Below are 20014 nucleotides of genomic sequence, written 5' to 3' on the forward strand. Positions count from 1 at the left end.
AGTTGACTCAGGTTTAAACACACTGTAATATGGGACTCCACTGGGTTTGTATTCCTTGTAATTCCTGGTGAATCTCGGAATAAATGAATAGCCTTCCTACCACCACCAGAAAAGTGATTTTCAGACTATCCCATTGCAACAAATACTGGACTGTATTAAACAAGGTTTCTGTTTTAGGAAACAGATTGGTTTGTTTTGTTTAATTCTTATCCAGTCCTTCAATTTCTAGACAATTCTGTTTAGGCAGGTTATAGTCAGTTTTAGGAGAACAAGGGTAAACACTTCAGATCTCAATCATGTGCATGTATTTCATGTGAACTAATTTGTGCAGCTTTCTTATGCAGGAATTTCTAGTTGCTGTTGGGCTAAGAGGAGCCACCCTTCAACACAGAGTGTTGCCATCTGGTCTAAGTTGGTATGAACAGGTCAGATTTCTAGAATTTTCTCAACTTCATTTTGAATTTCAATCTCATTATTTTAACAACTGCTTTAAATTTGAAACTAAACTTTAGAATTTTTTATGTTAGGTTTTGTCTTAGTTTTTACCCTCTTAAAAGATGATTTACAATTAAAAATAAAAATCACTAATCCATTACTTTGCCCTTTTCATTATGGAATTATGTTAATAATCCTTTACTTAAATAAATAATCATATAAGAAAACAAAAGACCCCCAAACTAACCCAACAAAGCCCCTACTACTTGCAGTTCTGAAATCATTTTTGCTTTTTTCCCCTCTGCTTACTTTATTTCTCGGCAGCTGATTTCTGTTTCCTCTCTTGCCATTAGCAGAGTAGCAGTAATAAATGTATGTATTTGCATGTACGCCACATTGAATTACAGATAGTAAACCTTCTCATTTAAGCTTATCCTGCTTATCCTTCAATACAGTATGCATATTTTTATGTTCATGTTTATTTTGCTGCTGTATGGAGCTGTACTCGGTGCTTTGAACTCAGCCATTTCGCTGCTTTTTCCTCTATATGGTGCTCCTGTGTGTTCTCTGCTTTACATAGTATTGCTTATTTACAGGGTGAATTTTTGCTCAGCTAACCTTGTCTGAAGTGCACTTGGGTATCTGTTCTGTAAGGAGTGCTTAACATGATGCTTGGCTTAACATGAGCCAGCAGTGTGCCCAGATGGCCAAGAAGGCCAACAGCATCCTGGCCTGTATTAGAAATAGTGTAGCCAGCAGGAGCAGGGAGGTGATCATCCCCCTGTACTCAACTCTGGTACGGCCACACCTCGAGTACTGTGTTCAGTTTTGGGCCCCTCACTACAAGAAGGACATTGAGGCCCTGGAGCGTGTTCAGAGAAGGGCAACAAAACTGGTGAGGGGCCTGGAGCACAAGTCTTATGAGGAGCGGCTGAGGGAGCTGGGATTGTTTAGTCTGGAGAAGAGGAGGCTCAGAGGAGACCTTATTGCACTCTACCACTTCCTGAAGGGGGGTTGTGGTGAGGAGGGGGTGGGCCTCTTCTCCCTGATAAATAACGACAGGACGAGAGGGAATGGCCACAAGTTGCGCCGGGGAAGATTTAGATTAGACCTGAGGAAACATTTTTTTTCTGAAAGAGTGGTCAGGCACTGGAATGGCCTGCCTAGGGAGGTGGTTGAGGCACCATCCCTAGCGCTGTTCAAGAAGCGTTTAGATGAGGTGCTAAGGGATTTGATTTAGTAGTTGGGTAGGGATAGTGATAGGAGGATGGTTGGACTAGATGATCTTGTAGGTCCTTTCCAACCTTATGAACCTATGAACGGGAATGGGCCATGGGAGTAAGTTGGAGATATCACTAGAAGACTAGTACTGCTGATTTGCACACTGCTTGAAACAATTTTAAAGAGAAACCTTCAAAGCATAACAGATTTGAGAGAGAAATTGGAGAGATGTCAAAGAGGAGGTTAGGAACGTATTTTGTGCAGGTGGTCTACATTACTTCTGATACTGTAGTATCTAAATGAAAATACAAACATTGTAACAGCAGCAAGGACAGATGACTGGAACTGGGTAATGTTTTAGAAACGGTTTGGTGGGAGCCAGACAGGTAGCCACTTTGGATTCTGTGGATCGGACTCTTCCATACTTTTAAGTCTGCAAGTCTGTTGCATTTTTTTGTCCAGTTTACAATCTGTGCTCTCCCAGTGTTCATATACTGGGTAAACACTTTCAAACATTTGAGCTTAATTTGCTACCTGTTCCTTCCAGTAATGGAATGGTTTATTATCATACCTGTTACAGGTTTTCTCTTTTCTATTGCATTATTGTTTGTTAAGTGAGCAGATGCTGAAGTATTATAATATCTTTATGATTTCTAGATTTTATATTTTTTGAATATTTCTGATGAGCCTGTTCTGGGATATAATCCTCCAGCTACAGTTACAACTTTTCATGTGCATCTGTGGAGTTGTGCTCTTGATTACAGGTAAGTAAAATGCAAGTCTATGTCATTTGTTGACACTGCAGCAATGTATTTATTCATTTAAAACATTCTAGTTTGCTTATTGTTAATAACATTTATTAATGTTTGTTAGGATAAAGTGCTAACTAAAAATACGGTAAACTGTGAGCAATCTAAAATAAGTGCTTGTCTAAGACGCAGAAGATTTAGCTGGTTCTAAATGTATAAATATATGAATAGAATATATAATAAATAGAATTTTTTATCAATAGAAATATGTGATTACATAATAGACATTTTATATAATAAGCATCAATTTTTAATAGAAAAAAATATTTTTCTGTTTGTTGCTAGGCCAGTCTTTTTACCAGTCAGATCTCTACTTACTGTTGAAACTTTCAGCATTTCCAGCAGTGTTGCAGTAGATAAATCCTATTCTACTCTGAGGTATGAATTTAAGTGCTTATGAAACATGGGAGCTTCTGTGAAACTTGTAATGTCTGTTTGCTATTTGATCTGTCAAGCATTTGCATTGTGTAAATGGTCACACTGGTGAAATAGATCTTTGAAATATACTTTGTTCATGTGTAATCATTCTTTTTTATTAGGCTGAATACATTACTACTTCTGTTGGATTGCTTTCATTAACAATTGGCAATTCTGCAATTTTTAATATTAAATTGAAAGCTGAATAAACAAAACTGCATTTTCTTAATTACATGCACTTGAAGATTTCATCAAGATTTATTATATGTAGACATTGTATTAATAAACAAAATATTTAGAGATTGTTGATAATCCTTAATGTGTTGATAACAATGCAACTTTATGCGAATAGGTGTTCTCTGTATAATATCAGAACGTGTATGTAAGGACCTGTAAGTACATGGATGTTCTGATGAGAAACATCTGCCAGGTTGCTAATTTCTGTCAGTAATACCTGCTAGATGATCTTTGAAACAAATATTTGTTATTAATTACTTTTAAAATAAATAAATAATAAAGACTAGCCTATAAATTCCATGTCGCCATGCTTTTTTTGTTCGTTTGTTTTAGGAAGGACCAAATGTACAGATTGAAATAATTAGCAATAGTGAGTGAATCTTGCAGTTATTAGATTCATGCTATAGAGTTAATTGACAGATTTGGAAATTATGAGAAGTTAAATGATGAGGGTGAATAGTTTGGAGATAGGATATTTTTTTTTTCTCTATTTATTGTTTCTTTTCCATGCCTGCTGAATTAGCATTTCTTTGTTGAGCTTATTTTACCTAATGTTTTGTTTTTGTTTGTTTGTTTTGTTTTGTTTTACTGATATTCTAGGGTAATTTTAGATGAAGCTGCTTTGCATCTGTCTGACAAGTGCAATACTGTTATGGTGAACCTCCATAGAGGTAAGGATTTAATCAGTTGTTGAATTTCTGATAGAGGAATATTGACCATATATAAAGATTGTTGAAGGTCTGAGAAGAGTGGCTAGTTGGGTGTGAAGTGAGTAGTTCAGTAGTGATGGTTCTGAGTGTTCTAGTTTAGATTTGTAGTTGCTGAAGCATGTCAGAGAAGCACATTTCAGGAGTTACACATTCTCAGTAGTTGAACTTGAGAGTTGCTGAATAGCTTGGAATGCTAGATAGTCCTATCAGAAAAATATCAGCTATTCTCCTCTCTTTTATACAATAACAACTGGTAGGATTGAGAAACTTTAAAGAATATTAAAAAATAAATTGGAGAAGTAATGAAGCCTTTGTCCACAGTGTATTTAGTTTAGCTGAGGTGTCTCTAATGAAGTGCAGAATAAAGGCATGCCTATGGTGTTTAAACAACAAAGTAGGTGTCAGGGTTTTATGAAGTAACGTATTCTTGGTACTGAAAGATGGGTACGGTATTAAAATGTCGTCTCTACAACTTCAGCAGTAAGCACCTGGGATGATTGGTCACCCAGTTTCTGTGTGGCTCTTGCTCTCACTTGGGTGAATAGGATAAGGATGGATTTCTTATAGATTATGCTGCACACAGTGTTTCTAGAGATGCTGTACTAGAGAAAGTTCTGGCAATATCTCTTTTGTTGTTAAAGCATAAAAATATAAAAAAGGAAGATGCTTGTTACTTTTTTTATTTATTTTCCTTCGATTTTTTTACACATTGTCTTTCAGATTATGTTCGTGTTATGGATATGGGACTCCTGGAACTAACTATTACAACAGTAAAATCTGATTCAAATGGGGAAAGAGTAAGTATTTAACCACAAATAACAAAATTTAAAATAATCAGACTGATTTGTGATTTATAAATTACTTCATTATATTTAGAATCTAGTATGCTACTTTTTTGTTGTTGTTTTTTTAAGTTTCTGTACTTTCTTTTTCAGTTCTGGTTGACTAGTTAACTAATTTTAAAATACCCGTATATAAAGCTATTTTTATGGAACTGTAGATTGATTTTAATAGTACTCTTAAGTGTGTCTTCTCATTATCCAGACTAAACCACGCTTTGAGCTGCACTGTTCCAGTGATGTAATCCATATTCGCACCTGCTCTGATTCATGTGCTGCACTAATGAATCTTATACAATATATTGCAAGTTATGGTGATTTACATCCTCCGAGTAAAACAGAGATTAAATGCGGAGTTAACAAGCCAAAAATGAAGGTATAAAATCACAAAATAACATTAATGTAACTGTACAATTCTTGATAGTCTGTTTTACTTTTGATATCTACATTCTTTCTCCAAAGAACGTGAAAAATGCTGCAAAAATATTAGCTTGTATCTGACTCAAAAATGTCTGAGAGTAAAATGTTTAGTTTTTTTGTCTAATCACTACTAAATAGTTATGTTTTCTGCTGTTTATTTAATGTACTATATTCTATATAGCATGTTATATTTTATATATATATATATAAAAGAAATTCCAGGACATATGAGGTGTCTAAATGCTCTAATGATGTAAATATCCCAAATGGTAGGTTTTTTAATTTTTTTATTTTGTTTTATGAATCATGTTGATCATAGTTCTATCTCAGTTGATTACTTATGGAGTTGTTTGACTTTTAATACAGTTTAACCTTTGTGTTTCAGAACATTCTAGCAAAATCCTGTTCAGCATGATATTCCTGCTATTTTTAAATGTGACTATATATAATTTGTTGCCTGTAGGTGGAGACTTTTAGCCAGCCTTCTTCACACGGACCACTGCTCGCTGAATCAGAGCAACAGATTTTGCGGGATTTGATGAGTGATGCTATGGAAGAAATTGAGACTCATCAGACTTCTGCTGTGAAGTCAGAGCCTAATGGTAAGAATCCTTTGGAGTCATAACTAAATATGAAGGGGAACCTTTCTCTACGGAAAGCAGGATCAAGTTTTTTGTATGTTGAAATACTGCAGAAACAATCGGAGCATACCTTTCATGTCTGAAGTCTTCTGTCAAGTAATAAATTCTCACTATTAATAACAGCAATGCAGAAGTAATTTAAGGTACAAATTGCTTAAATACAGGCAGCAGCAAGGATGAGGTCAGATTTTGCACGTCTCTATCAGAGCCCCCTGATTGTCAAAGTAAATTAGCCCTGGTGTAAGTTCATGTGCATTCTGTGGTGTGGAAGAAACAGAAACCACTATTCTGTTTGCAGAGGTAGACCAGGAGGATGGTACACCTCCAAGTCACAAAAAAAAACCTGGAGCTGTGAGGAAATCTTTTAATTAGTGGACAGAACAAAGTAATTGATTTAAATACAGAATTATGGCTTCTGCATCCTGATTACAGCTAAATTCAGGTTTAATTTGGCTAAGGACTTTGTACTGCAAGTAGTGATAACATTTGTTTTCACAGTGGAGAGTGTGATAGTGAAAGTTACTGTCACCTTATTACTGGAACGGGAAGATTTTTTGTATCTATGTGGTATTTTCCTGAACTTTTTATCTTTAAGTTCTCAAATAATTTCTACTAGTAACCAGTTATGAATGTTATAATCATATCAGTAGTAGACTAACTTTTTGAGAATGCATCTTCAATTTCTATCAGCTTCTCTTGATAATGTAATTAAAGTATCAAGTTTCACTTAAATGTTGCATTACTGTTGATGCTTTGTGATGACCTTTCTAATGAAACTTGTTTTTTCTATGCTATCAGGTGTTTTGGATGACAGATCTCAAACTCAGGAGCCATCTTGCTCAGATCTCTTCCTGTTTCCAGATGAGAGTGGAAATGTCTCACAAGATCCGAGTCCCACTTACACTTCATTCACTCATCACCTGATAAATGAAAATTTGGGAGATATTCCTGCAGAAAGCGATGATTTCTGCATTCTTTTTGCACCAAAAGCTGCTGTTTCTGTAAGAAGTTTAGTGAATTAATAAAAACAATTAAAAAATCCGTATGAGACGTATATAAACTGAGTTAGAAGGTTTTAAGTGTACAAAAATAATCTTTGTGTGAAAGAAGTTCATGCGTTGTTATTGTTGGAAGTACATGCAACTATTTTAAAATAGATTAAGTTTTTCTCTATCTTGAGAAAGTGTTGTTCTGTGAGCTATTATACCAAAGTATATTGGCAGCTTATATACATTTTATAATGATTAATTATTGCCATTTGGCTTACAATAAAAGCATAGTTTAAAAAGAAGTTGTAAGAAAAATACAATGCTTAGAAGATAATAACTTTGCACATCCTTTAACATTTTATTCAGTTTTCTCATAGACCAAGTTTTCAGTAGTCTTCTGAGCATAGGATCCCTACGAGACACAGAAAAGCTGTGTTACTTCACTGTCTGTCCACTGCATTAAAAGATTTGGGAAACTGTGCTCAGGCTCTTTGAAAATAGCTTGTGTTCATGTTCTTCATGTAATCTCGTGTGGAGTATGTGGCAACCATACCTCAGAATATTTGGTTTTGTTTTCAGTTTCAGATTCATTATTCTTAACATGCTCAGCTTCTCATTTATTCTGATGTGCTTTTTGTTTCTCTTTCTTTATACACATCATTTCTAAAGCAAACCTGTATTGTATAACCTTCAGAAAACAGTATAGAACAGTCTCTTTTCATAGGAAGAAATTAAACATCTTAGTAAGGAATGCATATTTTATCTCCTTAATGTTACTTATTTTTGTGTACATTCTTAGGAGAAAGAAGAAGAACCAATAATAAGAAAACTGGTTGATGATGCCATTTTCATAAAGGAAAATCATTTCAGCCAACCTGTGAAAAAAACAGATGCGAGCAAAGCTCCCCTTCATTTTCCTGTTCCTCTGGTACGCTATGTTGTGAAGGAAATCTCTCTTATTTGGCATCTTTATGGTGGAAGGGATTTTGGGACTGCACCACCAACATCTCCAGCTAAAAGCTTCATGTAAGTATTTCACATAGTTCTGATCATCAGTACATTTTAAATCCTTTATTTCCCTTTGATTTGAGATTATGTAGTGAGATAAGCCCTAAGTCAGCTAACTCTGTTTAGCTCTGTTTATGGAAGTATTGCTGTCCATTAGTATGTTTCTAATGTCATAAGCTGAACAATCTGGATTTTTGTTACGGCTTTTTGTTTACTAATTTCTTTTGAGAGTGGAGTAATGGTTTTGCTTGTAAGTGTTATATGAAAAGTTGAATTTCCTGGGCAGGTGGAACTTACGAGGTGTAAGAGACTATTGCTGTAGTAGCTGGGGTCTAGTTTGTAGAATGACTTTTAAGCTAAAGAGGAATTAATGTTATTGTGGACAAGATTAATGAAAGTTTTATGAAAGGCAATTTGCTGGGAAACATACACCTAGCATTCCTAGTCGATATGTGTTACTTAGAAATAGAATGTTTTTTTCTTGGTTAACATTAACTCAACTTCCAGTTTTTGTTTACAGTGAGATGGTTTTAAATTCATAGAGAAAAATGTTCTTTTTTTTCCCCCTCAGAAGTCCCCATAGTTCTCCTTCTCATACACCAACAAGACATGGAAGGGGTTCAGCATGTGGGGGAAGAGGAAGGAACCCAGACTTCCTAATGGAAATACAATTAAGCAAGGTGAATGACAACAATGTTCTACTATGACTATGAAAATATCATTACAGTGCTATAATGGTTTAATCTCAGCTTTCTATTTGAATTGAGTAGGCTTTCTTTCAGTAACATCTGTCTACATCTAAGCAATTACACTGAAAGTGGTAGATTTAGAATTAGTTTACCAGAAATTTATTATTTTGTTCTGGCAGAATATTGCTTAATTATTGACTGACAAATCTCATGTTAAATGAATCAATAGTAGAAACTTCTAAATAAGCTTTTCTCAAACATTTATGTGAAGGTGAATGGTACTTCATAAATTTGAATGCCATTTAAAACCTGTGAGTGCTTCTACAACTTGAAAATTCATTATGTTGCCACTTAAAATTTGCTAGAAATTCTTGATACTGATTTTCTAGACAGAACATGGCATTGTGATGGAAAGACAGGAAGAGTATAATATTCCACATGTGGAAGTATGTCCCTTAGTTTGCAGATATTTAATGACTAGATATTTGATATTAGTACTCAGACATAGGGTTCTGTTTTTGTTTTGTTGTTTGTACTTTTTAATGAGGCTACATAATACTTAAAAAAAAAAAAAAAAAACTCAAAAAATAAAGAAACTACTATGAAAACCATGACATTTACTACTTAGTAGTATTTATGACCAAGTTATATTTTTCATCTCACCTCAAGGTTTATTACATTTACCTTCAGTTCAGGGCACTTAATTCTCTATTTCTTAAAATCTGTGTCCAGTAGAACACTGTTCAGCTTGGTATGTGTGGCCTGTCCCATTGCAGAAAAGGATGCGACTTAAGATAGGTCATGATTTATAGGTTACCAAAGGTTTTTGATTGAGAATCACATCAAGAAGTGAAGAAAAAGAAACTCAAGAGCTACTTTGAATTTAAGGGTTAAATCATTATAATTTGTCTGGACTAACATGGATAATAGGTAATTAAAAAGGAAACTGAAACTGGAAGAAGCTACTTGAGAAGTCTGTTTAAAAGGGAAGAAACATGTAAAGGTGTGGAAGGTGCAGGCTTCAGGAATTGCTAGTTTGCATGGTACATACTTCAACACACTGAAAGAAGGAGGAGATAAAGCAACAGGATGGAGTCCATACTAAAAGGAAAAGCAAAACTTACTCTTCATTTTATGCTGCTTGCTATTTGACCTGTCTTGAATTTGCATCCTAAAATAAGAATACGTACATAAGTATGATTTGAAATATTTGAATATTTACATTATTTGGTGCACAGAAATTTAAAATAGTGGAGTGAGTTTTAAGGATCTCTTAAGGATGAGTTTGTGTGTGGCAATGTTTTTGTTAGTCTGTTTTTGTTTTTAGTAATATTATGATATTAAGACATGTTTATCACTGAAACTGATTATGCTGTTTTTCTTCATGTTTGAAAAGGTGAAATTCCAGCATGAAGTGTACCCCCAAAGTGGTGCAGAAGTCGATTCTGGTTTGTTGGAACAGCCAGTGTCACGGCAGATCTTTATTGTTCAAGATTTGGAGATCAGAGATCGCTTAGCTACATCACAGATGAATAAATTTCTCTATCTCTACTGCAGTAAGGAGATGCCCAGAAAAGCACATTCAAACATGGTACAGTTAGAGAATATTTTAATCCATTTGTAACTACGGGGGCTGAATGATCATTGTGGAAGTTATGTACAGCTACATTTTTCTTGACTCCTTGTGAATATTCAAACTTAACTAAAAAGTCATTGTAAATATTAGTGTGTCAGATTAGCTTTTTTCTTTCCTTTTTTTAGTAGATACATGTGCAGGTAGTAGCTTTCAGATTTTTCTTCTGAACAGGCATCTACTTTTGTGTGTATTCCTGGACTTCGTTACATGTACAGAGTTGTAGTGTTGATATATTCTAGTCTTAATGGTTTTATAATTCATGAACAGTTTCTTATTAATTTTGTTGAAAAATGAACTTGAATTAATTACTCAACACTAGGTTTGTAAGTGGCACACAAATCAAATTAGTTAAAAGCTGTAACAGTAAATAATTTATCCTAGTTAGTTTTCTGAGATTTAATAACTGGGAAGTTCCTACTTCTTATTTACCTTGTTGTTTTTCAGTTAACAGTTAAAGCGTTGCATGTCCGCCCGGAGTCTGGCAGATCCCCACAGGAATGCTGTTTACGTGTTTCGTTAATGCCACTTCGCCTCAATATTGACCAGGTTGGTTTTGCTAATGCAAAGATATTCATTGATACTTTCTTCCCCCAGTTATTTGTGACCCTTACACCTGGTATTATGGGGTTGTTATTTCACATTTAGCAACTTACAATTGTAGTCATTCACATCTGGTCTCAGTTTCTGTTAATGTCCATTTTGTTACTTGTCTTGTGCTGTAGCTATTACAATGACTAGCTTTTTATTATTTTTTCTATTTTTATTTTTTTAATTTAGAAACTAGCTATGTAACTGGCTGTTTTCTCAAGGCTGCCAGTTTCTCTTCTGTGATTTCTGTTGATTTCTACATGATTTGAAGTGGTGATACCTAAAAAGCATAATGCTTATGCTGTCTTACTTTGCTTGCTATATGAAGTTATTTTAGTGGTTTTAATGGAAGAATGTTAATCATTAAACCAAAAACTGTTCATGGCATTTTAGTTGACACTTACTGACACTTGAAAACTGCTGATACGCTGTGAATCCTTTAGTATCATTATCAACTGCTGTGGTGTGAGGAACAGAAACAGGAGAAATGGTTTTATATTCATTGGCAAGCCTTTGTGCAAAGTATTTTTTTTTGTGTGTTTTTTTTCTGTACCAGTCAGGAAGATATGTATCTCTGGGCATTCAAATTTCAAGTGTATTTATTACTTCTTGTTGAGGAATATCTTGTTTAAATGAATATCTGCAAAGAGATGTTTCTCCAAGAGCACAACTAGGAATCCCCGCCTACTTTGTTCAGTTCAAGTTAAAGAGCAGATTTTCCTTTTACTCACAAAAAAAAATGTAGTGTGTATCTTAGAATTTTTAAGGTTGTTAAAACACCTCTAAGGTAGTCTAGTCTAACTATCAACTGTATGGTTTGTAGTGATTTTGTATAGAAAAATGCATGGAAGTATTGCTGTCCAGTGAGGAAATATGTTTTCTCTTAATAGCTTTGGTATTTATCCTTCATAACATGATCAAACTTGCCTTTATGACTTCTGTAAAATAAATGGCAGCTTTCCTGGAAGTAGAGAGTTGCATGCAATCAAATTAGAAATTTTTGTTACTTAAGTTCTGTACTAGTAAGTTAGAAACAAAAACAAAACAAACAAAAACCAATCACATGCACAAAAAAAAAAGCTGAAAAAAAGAACCAGAAGAAAAAGAATCCCAGATGTCATTTATTACGTAATGAACAAGTCACCACTGTGATGCATCTTTGAAAAAAGCAAACTGAATGTAATAACATGAAGACACAAACAAGGCATTAAGCAACAGTAGAGGCATTAATGCCATCTATTGAAGCAGTGGTGAGATCTGATCCATAATACGTCTGACATTGGCTGCATTAGTAGAAATTAATATAAAGTCAATTTGTATACACTTCTTTTGAAAATCAGAGTAGTTTATAGCCATTAAAACACTTGGGTTCTGGAACAGGCTCCACACAAGAGAGGTTTGTTTCATATTTATAGAGAAAGGAAAAAAAACCTGTAATTGATGAGTTGTGTTTTTTGTTGTTTTAAGAGAATTGAGGGATTTTTCTTTGTTGTTTTTTTTTGTTGTCATCAGGATGCCTTGTTTTTCCTGAAGGACTTTTTCACAAGCCTCTCTGCAGAAGTAGAACTCTTAGTTACTCCAGATCCTGAAGGTAAACTTCAAACTACCTGGCATGAATGAGTTCTTTCTGTATTAATGTGTGTACATATCTATAAATATGCAAGCAACTTTTGCATATAAAATAAGGTATGATACTGACCAAAACTCAACATTAGGACTAAACTTTCTAGAGAAGATAAACTTTGGGTATGTTTGGGTCTGTGTTTTGTAAACACCAATGAGAATTTCAGCATTCTTGAGTTCTGCTGTATAAAATGCTTCACTAAAGTTAGTGCAGATTTAATAAGAACTTCTGAAAAAATTGAGTAATGTATACATAATAATTGATAGTTATTGTTAGATAAAACAAATACATTATTTCACAATTCTTGCATAAATTAATAAGTCTGTCTAACAGCTTGAGGTTGTGTAACCCCAGGGGAAGAAACAGAGGTTAAGCAATACAATGTAATATGTACATAATTAAAGTTAAATCAATACTTCAACTAAACATCTGATGCAAAAAAAATTATATATTGAAATACACATTTTCCCTGTTAACCGCATCTGTGAGTTTGTTAGTAGCTCTGATATACTTATTTCAGTTGAGGCATCGTACTGAAATGCTGAAGTATTGAAGTACCATGCAGTGTTCATATTAAGTTTGGATAGATTATTTTTTACTGATGCATAAACCTCAACTTAAGCTTCTTAGGATGATTTCTGATGATAGTTAAGTTATTATCTAGGGGAATGTAACTGATGTCCTGCTAGTAACTTTTGTAAGTATGATTGTAATGAAATTAGTAGTAACTACTAATTAATGTGTATATGTTATATTAGGATTTACAAAGATTAAGGAAGTTGTATAAATACAGTAATTTTTGTAATCACTGTGGAAAAATATGAGTGCATTTACTGTGCGTTATCTTTTATCATCTTAGTTAAAAAGTCTCCTGGTGCTGAAGTAACATGCAGTTTGCCCAGGTACGCCAGTAGCCTTAAGGACCCAAGTCCAGTCATTTCTTTCTCATCACACAAACAAACAAGTGAAAATGGTAGCATTGATTCTATGGATGTCGTTAACGGGGATGATCATCGTTTCTCTCAAGAAGTGACATCATACAGTGATCAGCCAGTATTTTTCAGGTAAATTTTAGTTAAAAATTTCCAGAGACACACAGCTATTTTATTGATTACTTTAAGGAAGCATGATGATAAACGTAGAAATGTGAAGTGCACTTCTGGTGGTGGATGGTAATTCACTGATAAGAGAAACCAAATGTATTTGTGTCCATAATTGGAAAGTAACTAATAAATTTATTACTAACTTTTGTGGACTACTATGCACATGAAAAGCAAATGAGTTAAAGCTGTACCGTGGACAAAGCCAGTAATATATTTTGCAAATATATAAAAAGAGCAGTCTGTCTGACAGTGTAAATTAGTTCTAATATAAATAGAGATAAGAGTACTTAAAGAGAAGGAATCCTGGGAGAGTGGTGAGATTGAAATACTACAAGAGGAGCTCTGAGTATGTTCCTGATGGATAACTGATTATAAAAATTGCACCTTGTTATGCAGAAGCTCTTTTTTTCATTGCGTATTCAGACTGTAAGTGAAGGTGTTTGTTTTGATAAGCGCGGCAGAGCCAAATTATGAGAGAATGGCTGTGGTTCTGTTTTATCACGTGTCAACAGAAGAATTTTTCATCATTTGCAGTGTATTTTCCTTTTCAGTAAAATTCATGGTGTGAAAATTGAGGGAAGATGTGCATGTTTAGGATTAGTAGTGCTTCTGCAAGATTTTTAGAAGTACTGTAAATACTAACTTTGTCAAGATGTTAATGAACCAAGAAATGCTTAATTTGCAGTTTGTACACTTATTCTACAATACTTAAGAACTAGCATGGTGTCTAGAGAACTTGTGGTTTACAGAAAGAGGTATGGCATCACATTCTAGGAGAGCAGGAAACCGTGGGTTTCTCCTTGAAAATATAATCTTAATTCCTATTTATATTCCTAACTCTAAAATTTCCTTTGTGTATTGTAGGGAATTTCGTTTTACATCGGAAGTTCCGATACGGCTTGATTACCATGGCAAACATGTGTCAATGGATCAGGTTTGTGCATGATGTTGATTCTGTAGAACAAAAAAGTTTTGTTTTATTATTCTCATAAGATTTGAACTGGTTTTTTTTGTTTTTTTTTATCCCACACTCGCTGTTGATGCAATGCTGAGAATCATAAAGCTCTGTTTTTTCTTTCAGTTTCAGTAAAGCTTAATCTTGATCTCATTTCAGTCTTAATCTTAAACTGAGAAGTAGCTCTTCCAGGTATGATTAATGCAGAAGGAGACTTGAAAGACATATTTATAAGCTCAGCTACTGGCTAGAAATCTTCTACATGGCTGTGGTGGCCCTCAAAAAGTGATAACAGAATTGCATAATGCATTTTCTTTCTCTTTAATGTCAGTAAATTTTTCGTCTGGTTTCTATCCTTTGCAGTGTAGCAATGAGTGGGCTTCATTGGCAATGTCATGACCTGGTATGGATTTAAAATAAAGTTGCTCATATTTGTTTTTTTTAAATATGTATTAGTTATCAGATTGTTTTTATTGTTTATATTGGCAATACTGCCAAAGAAGTTGTAACATGAAATAGCAGCTTTGTGATACCTGGAACATCGTAATGCCTGAGCTATGTTTTCATTATTAGTTCAATCTCAGCATTTCTGAAGGAGCCCTCTTTGTATTTTCCTTAGGGTAGCTGATTTAGCCAGTTTTTAACTTATTGCAAAACTTTTTTCATTTAACTTGCAAATCAACTGAACGTGCAGTTCATAGCACTATAACTAGTTGCATGTGGGTTTTGATGGGAGAATCAATATAGGCAGGAATACCTTCAGAAAGAATTAAGATGTTGAAATTGTCTCTCACGTACAGGTAGTGCTGGTGGGTGAATTCTTATGGTAACAAAAGATTTCACTTACAGGGAACGCTAGCTGGGATTCTTATTGGGCTTGCACAGTTGAACTGCTCAGAATTAAAGTTGAAGAGACTTTGTTACAGACATGGGTAAGTTAATTAAATTATAGTTAACATCAGTACTCCAAATTAGATATGTTTACTCAGCGAGTAACTGAGGACAGCAAGCATAAGCAAATTCTCTGAAAAACATGCATTTCTAAAATTCAATATCTATAGTTAGTATTGAATTTTGATTAGGCCTAAAACAATTTCTTGTCAATTGCTTTTTGAATTATACAAAAACTTGAGACATATTTATAAACGGACAGTTAAAGAACAACTTTTGTTTTCAGGAAACTATGTAATATATGTGCTATTATTGGTACTTTAATTTTATTTGTGTATTTGCTTCCTGCTGAACTCAATGTGATTATACAGTTTTGAACTTTTATTTCATGAAAATAAAAAATAACAAAAGATGATGCTTGAAATTAGCTTCCCTCTTGTTTAAATGACATCTTTGCTTACTTCAGTTAATAATATATTTATTTGATGAAGATTTTTTTTTCATAATATTCATTATTTTATTTACTTCAGTTTATTAGGTGTCGATAAATTGTTTTCCTATGCCATCAGTGAATGGCTTAATGATATAAAGAAAAACCAGCTGCCAGGAATTTTGGGAGGAGTAGGACCTATGCATTCATTAGTGCAGCTAGGTAAGCTAATTTTAATTTCTATTCAGGCACTGTTGGTTTTTTTTTTTCTTCTTCTTTTCTTTGATTTTTTTTTCCCCTAATAAAACATAACAAAACAGCAGTAACTCTTGTTTGTACTTTCTCTCAAGGCATACTGTGAACTTATCCAGGAGAACTTACTAAGTGGTGTTCTTTCTTCATTTCAGTTCAAGGTCTGAAAGACTTAGTGTGGTTACCAATTGAGCAGTACCGAAAGGATGGCCGGATTGTAAGAGGCTTTCAAAGGGGAGCAGCATCTTTTGGTACTTCAACTGCAATGGCAGCCCTGGAGCTAACAAACAGAATGGTTCAGACAATACAGGTATAGTGTATTGCATCTAAAGCATAAGTGAGAAGTGTTACTACTAAGTGCTTTATGTTAAGCTAATATCTTATTGCTATGTTTAAGCTTGGGAGAATGTGTAAGAATAAATAAATGCTGTATAAATAGGAAAGCAGAGATTAGGCAACGGTTGTGACAGTCTGCTAGGTAAGTATGGTTACTTCAAATGCAGCATCTAGAAAATTGTGTTAAAATATTGCCCAGCACCCAGACTGTTACATGTTTCTTAGAATCCCTTGTATTACATTGCATAAATTAACCAGTAAAATGCTCAACTGCACTAAAAATGTCTCTGATAATAAGAAAGGTCTTGCACGTGTGTTTTCTCTAGTAATAGATCCTGAAAACTTTTAAAAAATGTTTTCTCTGCTTAGTCATTGAAGAGGAAGAAAATGTAATGGGCAGTAACTACTCATGGTTTAAAGTGGTAACAGTGTTATGTTCCTTAATGTTAAATACATGGTGATAATACATTTTTACCACCTAATTTTGCAAAAATTGTATACATTCCCATGTGTGAATGCTCTTAGCCAAAAACTGATATTATTCATGAATGGAAGTATGTGTCTACTTGTGTGCATGTAAGAAAACATATCACTGTTCAAATGTTTTAGTTTAGTTTTATCTTGGACGTTTTCTATGGGTTAGATGATGCTTTTGAAGCAACAGCAGTTGGGGGAGTAGGTAGGGAACTACCTTCAGTAATGATTGTTTCATTTTTGAATTTGATATATAGTTAAAGCTGCACCCGTTGTAGAAATTATTTTAGTACAAAACTTTGATGTAAATGACTATGATTTGTGGTATTGAAAATAATTTTATTTCAATTATGTCTCCCTACAAGTAGTTTAAACATGGGATCTGTTGCTGAAATAAGAATTGTTATTTATTTTGCTCTGTTCCTGATCATCAGGTGGCTGCAGAAACAGCGTATGACATGGTATCACCAGGGCCAGCTTTTATTGAAACAAAAAAGATGAAACGATTCCCTCGCCATCGTTTGGCACATCAGCCCGTAGATCTGCGGGAAGGTGTTGCTAAAGCTTACAGTGTTGTAAAAGAGGTGAGTGCAAATGTAATTGTCCTTAATAAAATTAAATATCAGTGAAGACAAAGCAAAGAAAATGTTAGATGTTAGTTAAACTGAACAGCTGGCAGAGTTTTGAGCAAGACTATGTTATCAGTAGTTCTAAACCAACAGAAACCTTGAATGGAAAAAATCAAAAGAAATGAAGATAGTAGACAGAGAAGCCTGAGTACCTACTTCAGTACCTTCAGTTTTGAGACTTTGCTGTATAGAGGCATATAAGGCTTTTTTTTTTTCTTTTAAAGCAACATTTAGCACTAATTTTGAGGTTGTTTGTGTAATGCTGTGTGCAGACAAGTAAAAGCTCTGTCTCCTTACCTTGAAGACGTATTAAAAGTTAGAATGCTGCTGTTTTGGGTTTTGTTTTTTTTCAGTTGTACTTCTTTTATTTTACTTCCAATTGTTCCTAATGTCATGTCTAGGATATTAGGTCTCAGGTGGGGATTTTTCAGCGAATTCTTCTGTCATTTTTGTAGAGCAATGAGTGGCCCAGAAATTCTTCCTTTATTCACAGGAAGGGCCACCAGAAATTGCTTAAGTTGTTTTAATCTGTAAGCTTGTTAAGCTAGTGTTATTTTAAGCCTCATTTAGAAGAGTTATACCACATTTATCTAAATGTAGTTGTATTACAGTTACAATACAAAAAAAAATGCGCTGAGCAGTTTAAGTTGACCTTTAAATTAGGAGAATTCGCTTTGTTGTTTTCGATTTAATGAATTTCTCTTAATTTTTTGAAGGGGATTACGGACACAGCCCAAACCATCTATGAGACTGCTGCTCGTGAGCATGAGAACAGAGGGGTAACTGGAGCAGTAGGAGGAGTCCTCCGCCAAATTCCACCAACTGTGGTGAAACCTTTCATTGTCGCAACAGAGGCAACCTCAAATGTTCTAGGTGGAATGAGAAACCAGATCAGGCCAGATGTGCGTCAGGAAGAGTCTCAGAAATGGCGCCTTGGGGAAGACTGAGTTTATCAGGCTCAGCAGCCAGCTAGTAAGGCTAGAAATGCAGAAGATTTTTCCCATTGGCAGCCCTAGATGAAGCTCAATTTGTTTTGCTCATCTCAGGAACAAGCAAGTTTTTTGCCTATTGTTAGCAAAACATCCAACCAAAAAATATTTATGAAGTGGAAAGCAAATTGGTACTTGCTTGTGCTGTGTGTTACCAATACATTTGGTAGATAGTGCCAAACATAAAGAAGCATGCGCTGCCAACTCAGAGACATGCTTGCTCTGTTCCGTTTACCATATTTTTCTTGGTAGTGACAACATCAGAAGCAGTAGCCTGTGTGATAAAACTGACTTTACTTTAAGGATGGTTTTTGAGCATAGTCAAGAAACTGTCTTCAATAAAGGGCTCTGCAGATGCTCTTCACTGACTAAAAGATAACAGCTTTCATTTTGAATTTGAAGTAAGGAGGCTATGTAACGTGGAAGCAGATATGATAATACCATTTAGTGGTCGTAAACATTGCTTTTTGTGTGGCACTTGAGCAATCTTGATAACTATTCAGAATTTAGATTCAGTGTTGATACACCTGTGAACAGGACTTATTTCTCAATATTAAGTACCTACTTTTGTGGGTCTTTGAAGAAACTGAATGTTGCAGAAATGTTCTGTTGTGTTGCACTTTAAAGAATATGGCCTGTACATTGTGCTTTTTTATAGTGTGAATAAAATGTAATGTGCATTATCCTTTATGTGGTTAAAAGTTTAAACAAGTTCTTGAAAAAAGCATCATCTGATGATAATGATTCTACAGAAAGTGTCTTAAATTTGTTTTAACTGCTTTTTATATGTAAAAACACTCTTGTGTTCTGTTACACTAATCACAGTGCTAACGATAACTGTTCTTCAAAAAAAACAGCAGTTACATATTGTTGTAGCAAAAAGTTATTTGTACAAATGAGGAATCCTAAGTAAACCCAAATCATTTTATAACATCGTGGTTTAAAATTCTCATCAAAATTTAATAATCTGCTTTAATTTAAGGTTGCAAAGTTACTGCTTTAAAAAGCTATTTTTAATCTGTGCATCATCAGTTATTTGGCAGTGAGCATTTGGAGCTATTTAATTTGGGCTGGGAATAGTTGAGGATGTGAAAAACAGAAACTTTACATGGAAGTTGATTCTGACACTGTTGACGCTTTATTAGGGGAACAGGGTCTCTGCAGAGCTTTATTAAGCCACTCATCATGCACCATTTCTGGGAAATTAAAAGGCTAGACACTAGCTGTGCAGGAATAAACCTTTATATCCTTGTACTTGCAAAGACTGAAGGACGAAAAGTGAAGACTACTTTGAATAGAAAACTACCTGTTTTGAATTTCAGAAGCTTAATAGCTTGGGTGACTAATTGGAACATTAGTTTTTAGCAGTCCTGTTATTGTCTATGGCATATCTGCAGAACAAATCTCTTCTGAAAGGTGTTTTTCATCTGACTTGAATCTCTAAGGGTGATCAGGAGGCAGTCTTCTCTCTCTTTATTTTTTAATTATTACCGTTAGCGGAAACTTTGCTGATAAACTGTATTACAGGACAAAAGTAGCATAAGAAGGAAAATAGTATAATATTAAGATGAGTAAGCACTAACTAGCTGTTCCTGGACACCAAAGAATTTGTCTGGAGGGAAGATGATTTGTGAGAGAGATCCCCTCTGCTGGAATGACTGTCTGCTTTTATTATTTTGTAATGAAACAAAA

At 34.4% G+C, this 20014-nt stretch overlaps 1 protein-coding gene across 2 annotated transcripts in view; it reads left to right on the plus strand.

The window, feature by feature from the left end:
• ATG2B (autophagy related 2B) overlaps positions 1-19791 on the plus strand; it is a 41306-nt gene extending 21515 nt beyond the window's left edge. Inside the window, exons 23-42 of one of the 2 annotated variants that reach the window (XM_065750544.1) lie at positions 345-425; positions 2314-2420; positions 2751-2843; positions 3720-3790; positions 4550-4626; positions 4874-5044; positions 5552-5690; positions 6528-6730; positions 7518-7744; positions 8298-8406; positions 9812-10006; positions 10496-10597; positions 12152-12230; positions 13123-13327; positions 14231-14300; positions 15171-15253; positions 15743-15864; positions 16050-16204; positions 17139-17288; positions 18050-19791. In XM_065750544.1, coding sequence (XP_065606616.1) covers positions 345-425; positions 2314-2420; positions 2751-2843; positions 3720-3790; positions 4550-4626; positions 4874-5044; positions 5552-5690; positions 6528-6730; positions 7518-7744; positions 8298-8406; positions 9812-10006; positions 10496-10597; positions 12152-12230; positions 13123-13327; positions 14231-14300; positions 15171-15253; positions 15743-15864; positions 16050-16204; positions 17139-17288; positions 18050-18280 — 2670 coding nt within the window. In that variant the 3' untranslated portion in view covers positions 18281-19791. The remainder of the gene's footprint in view (positions 1-344; positions 426-2313; positions 2421-2750; positions 2844-3719; positions 3791-4549; positions 4627-4873; positions 5045-5551; positions 5691-6527; positions 6731-7517; positions 7745-8297; positions 8407-9811; positions 10007-10495; positions 10598-12151; positions 12231-13122; positions 13328-14230; positions 14301-15170; positions 15254-15742; positions 15865-16049; positions 16205-17138; positions 17289-18049) is intronic. The other variant, XM_065750534.1, reaches the window with a different exon arrangement.
• The last annotated feature ends 223 nt before the right edge of the window (positions 19792-20014 follow it).

This window comes from Cyrtonyx montezumae, unplaced genomic scaffold (genome assembly GCF_038088225.1).
Source record: "Cyrtonyx montezumae isolate F1298 unplaced genomic scaffold, pur_monq_1.0 scaffold_10, whole genome shotgun sequence".
NCBI lineage: Eukaryota > Metazoa > Chordata > Aves > Galliformes > Odontophoridae > Cyrtonyx > Cyrtonyx montezumae.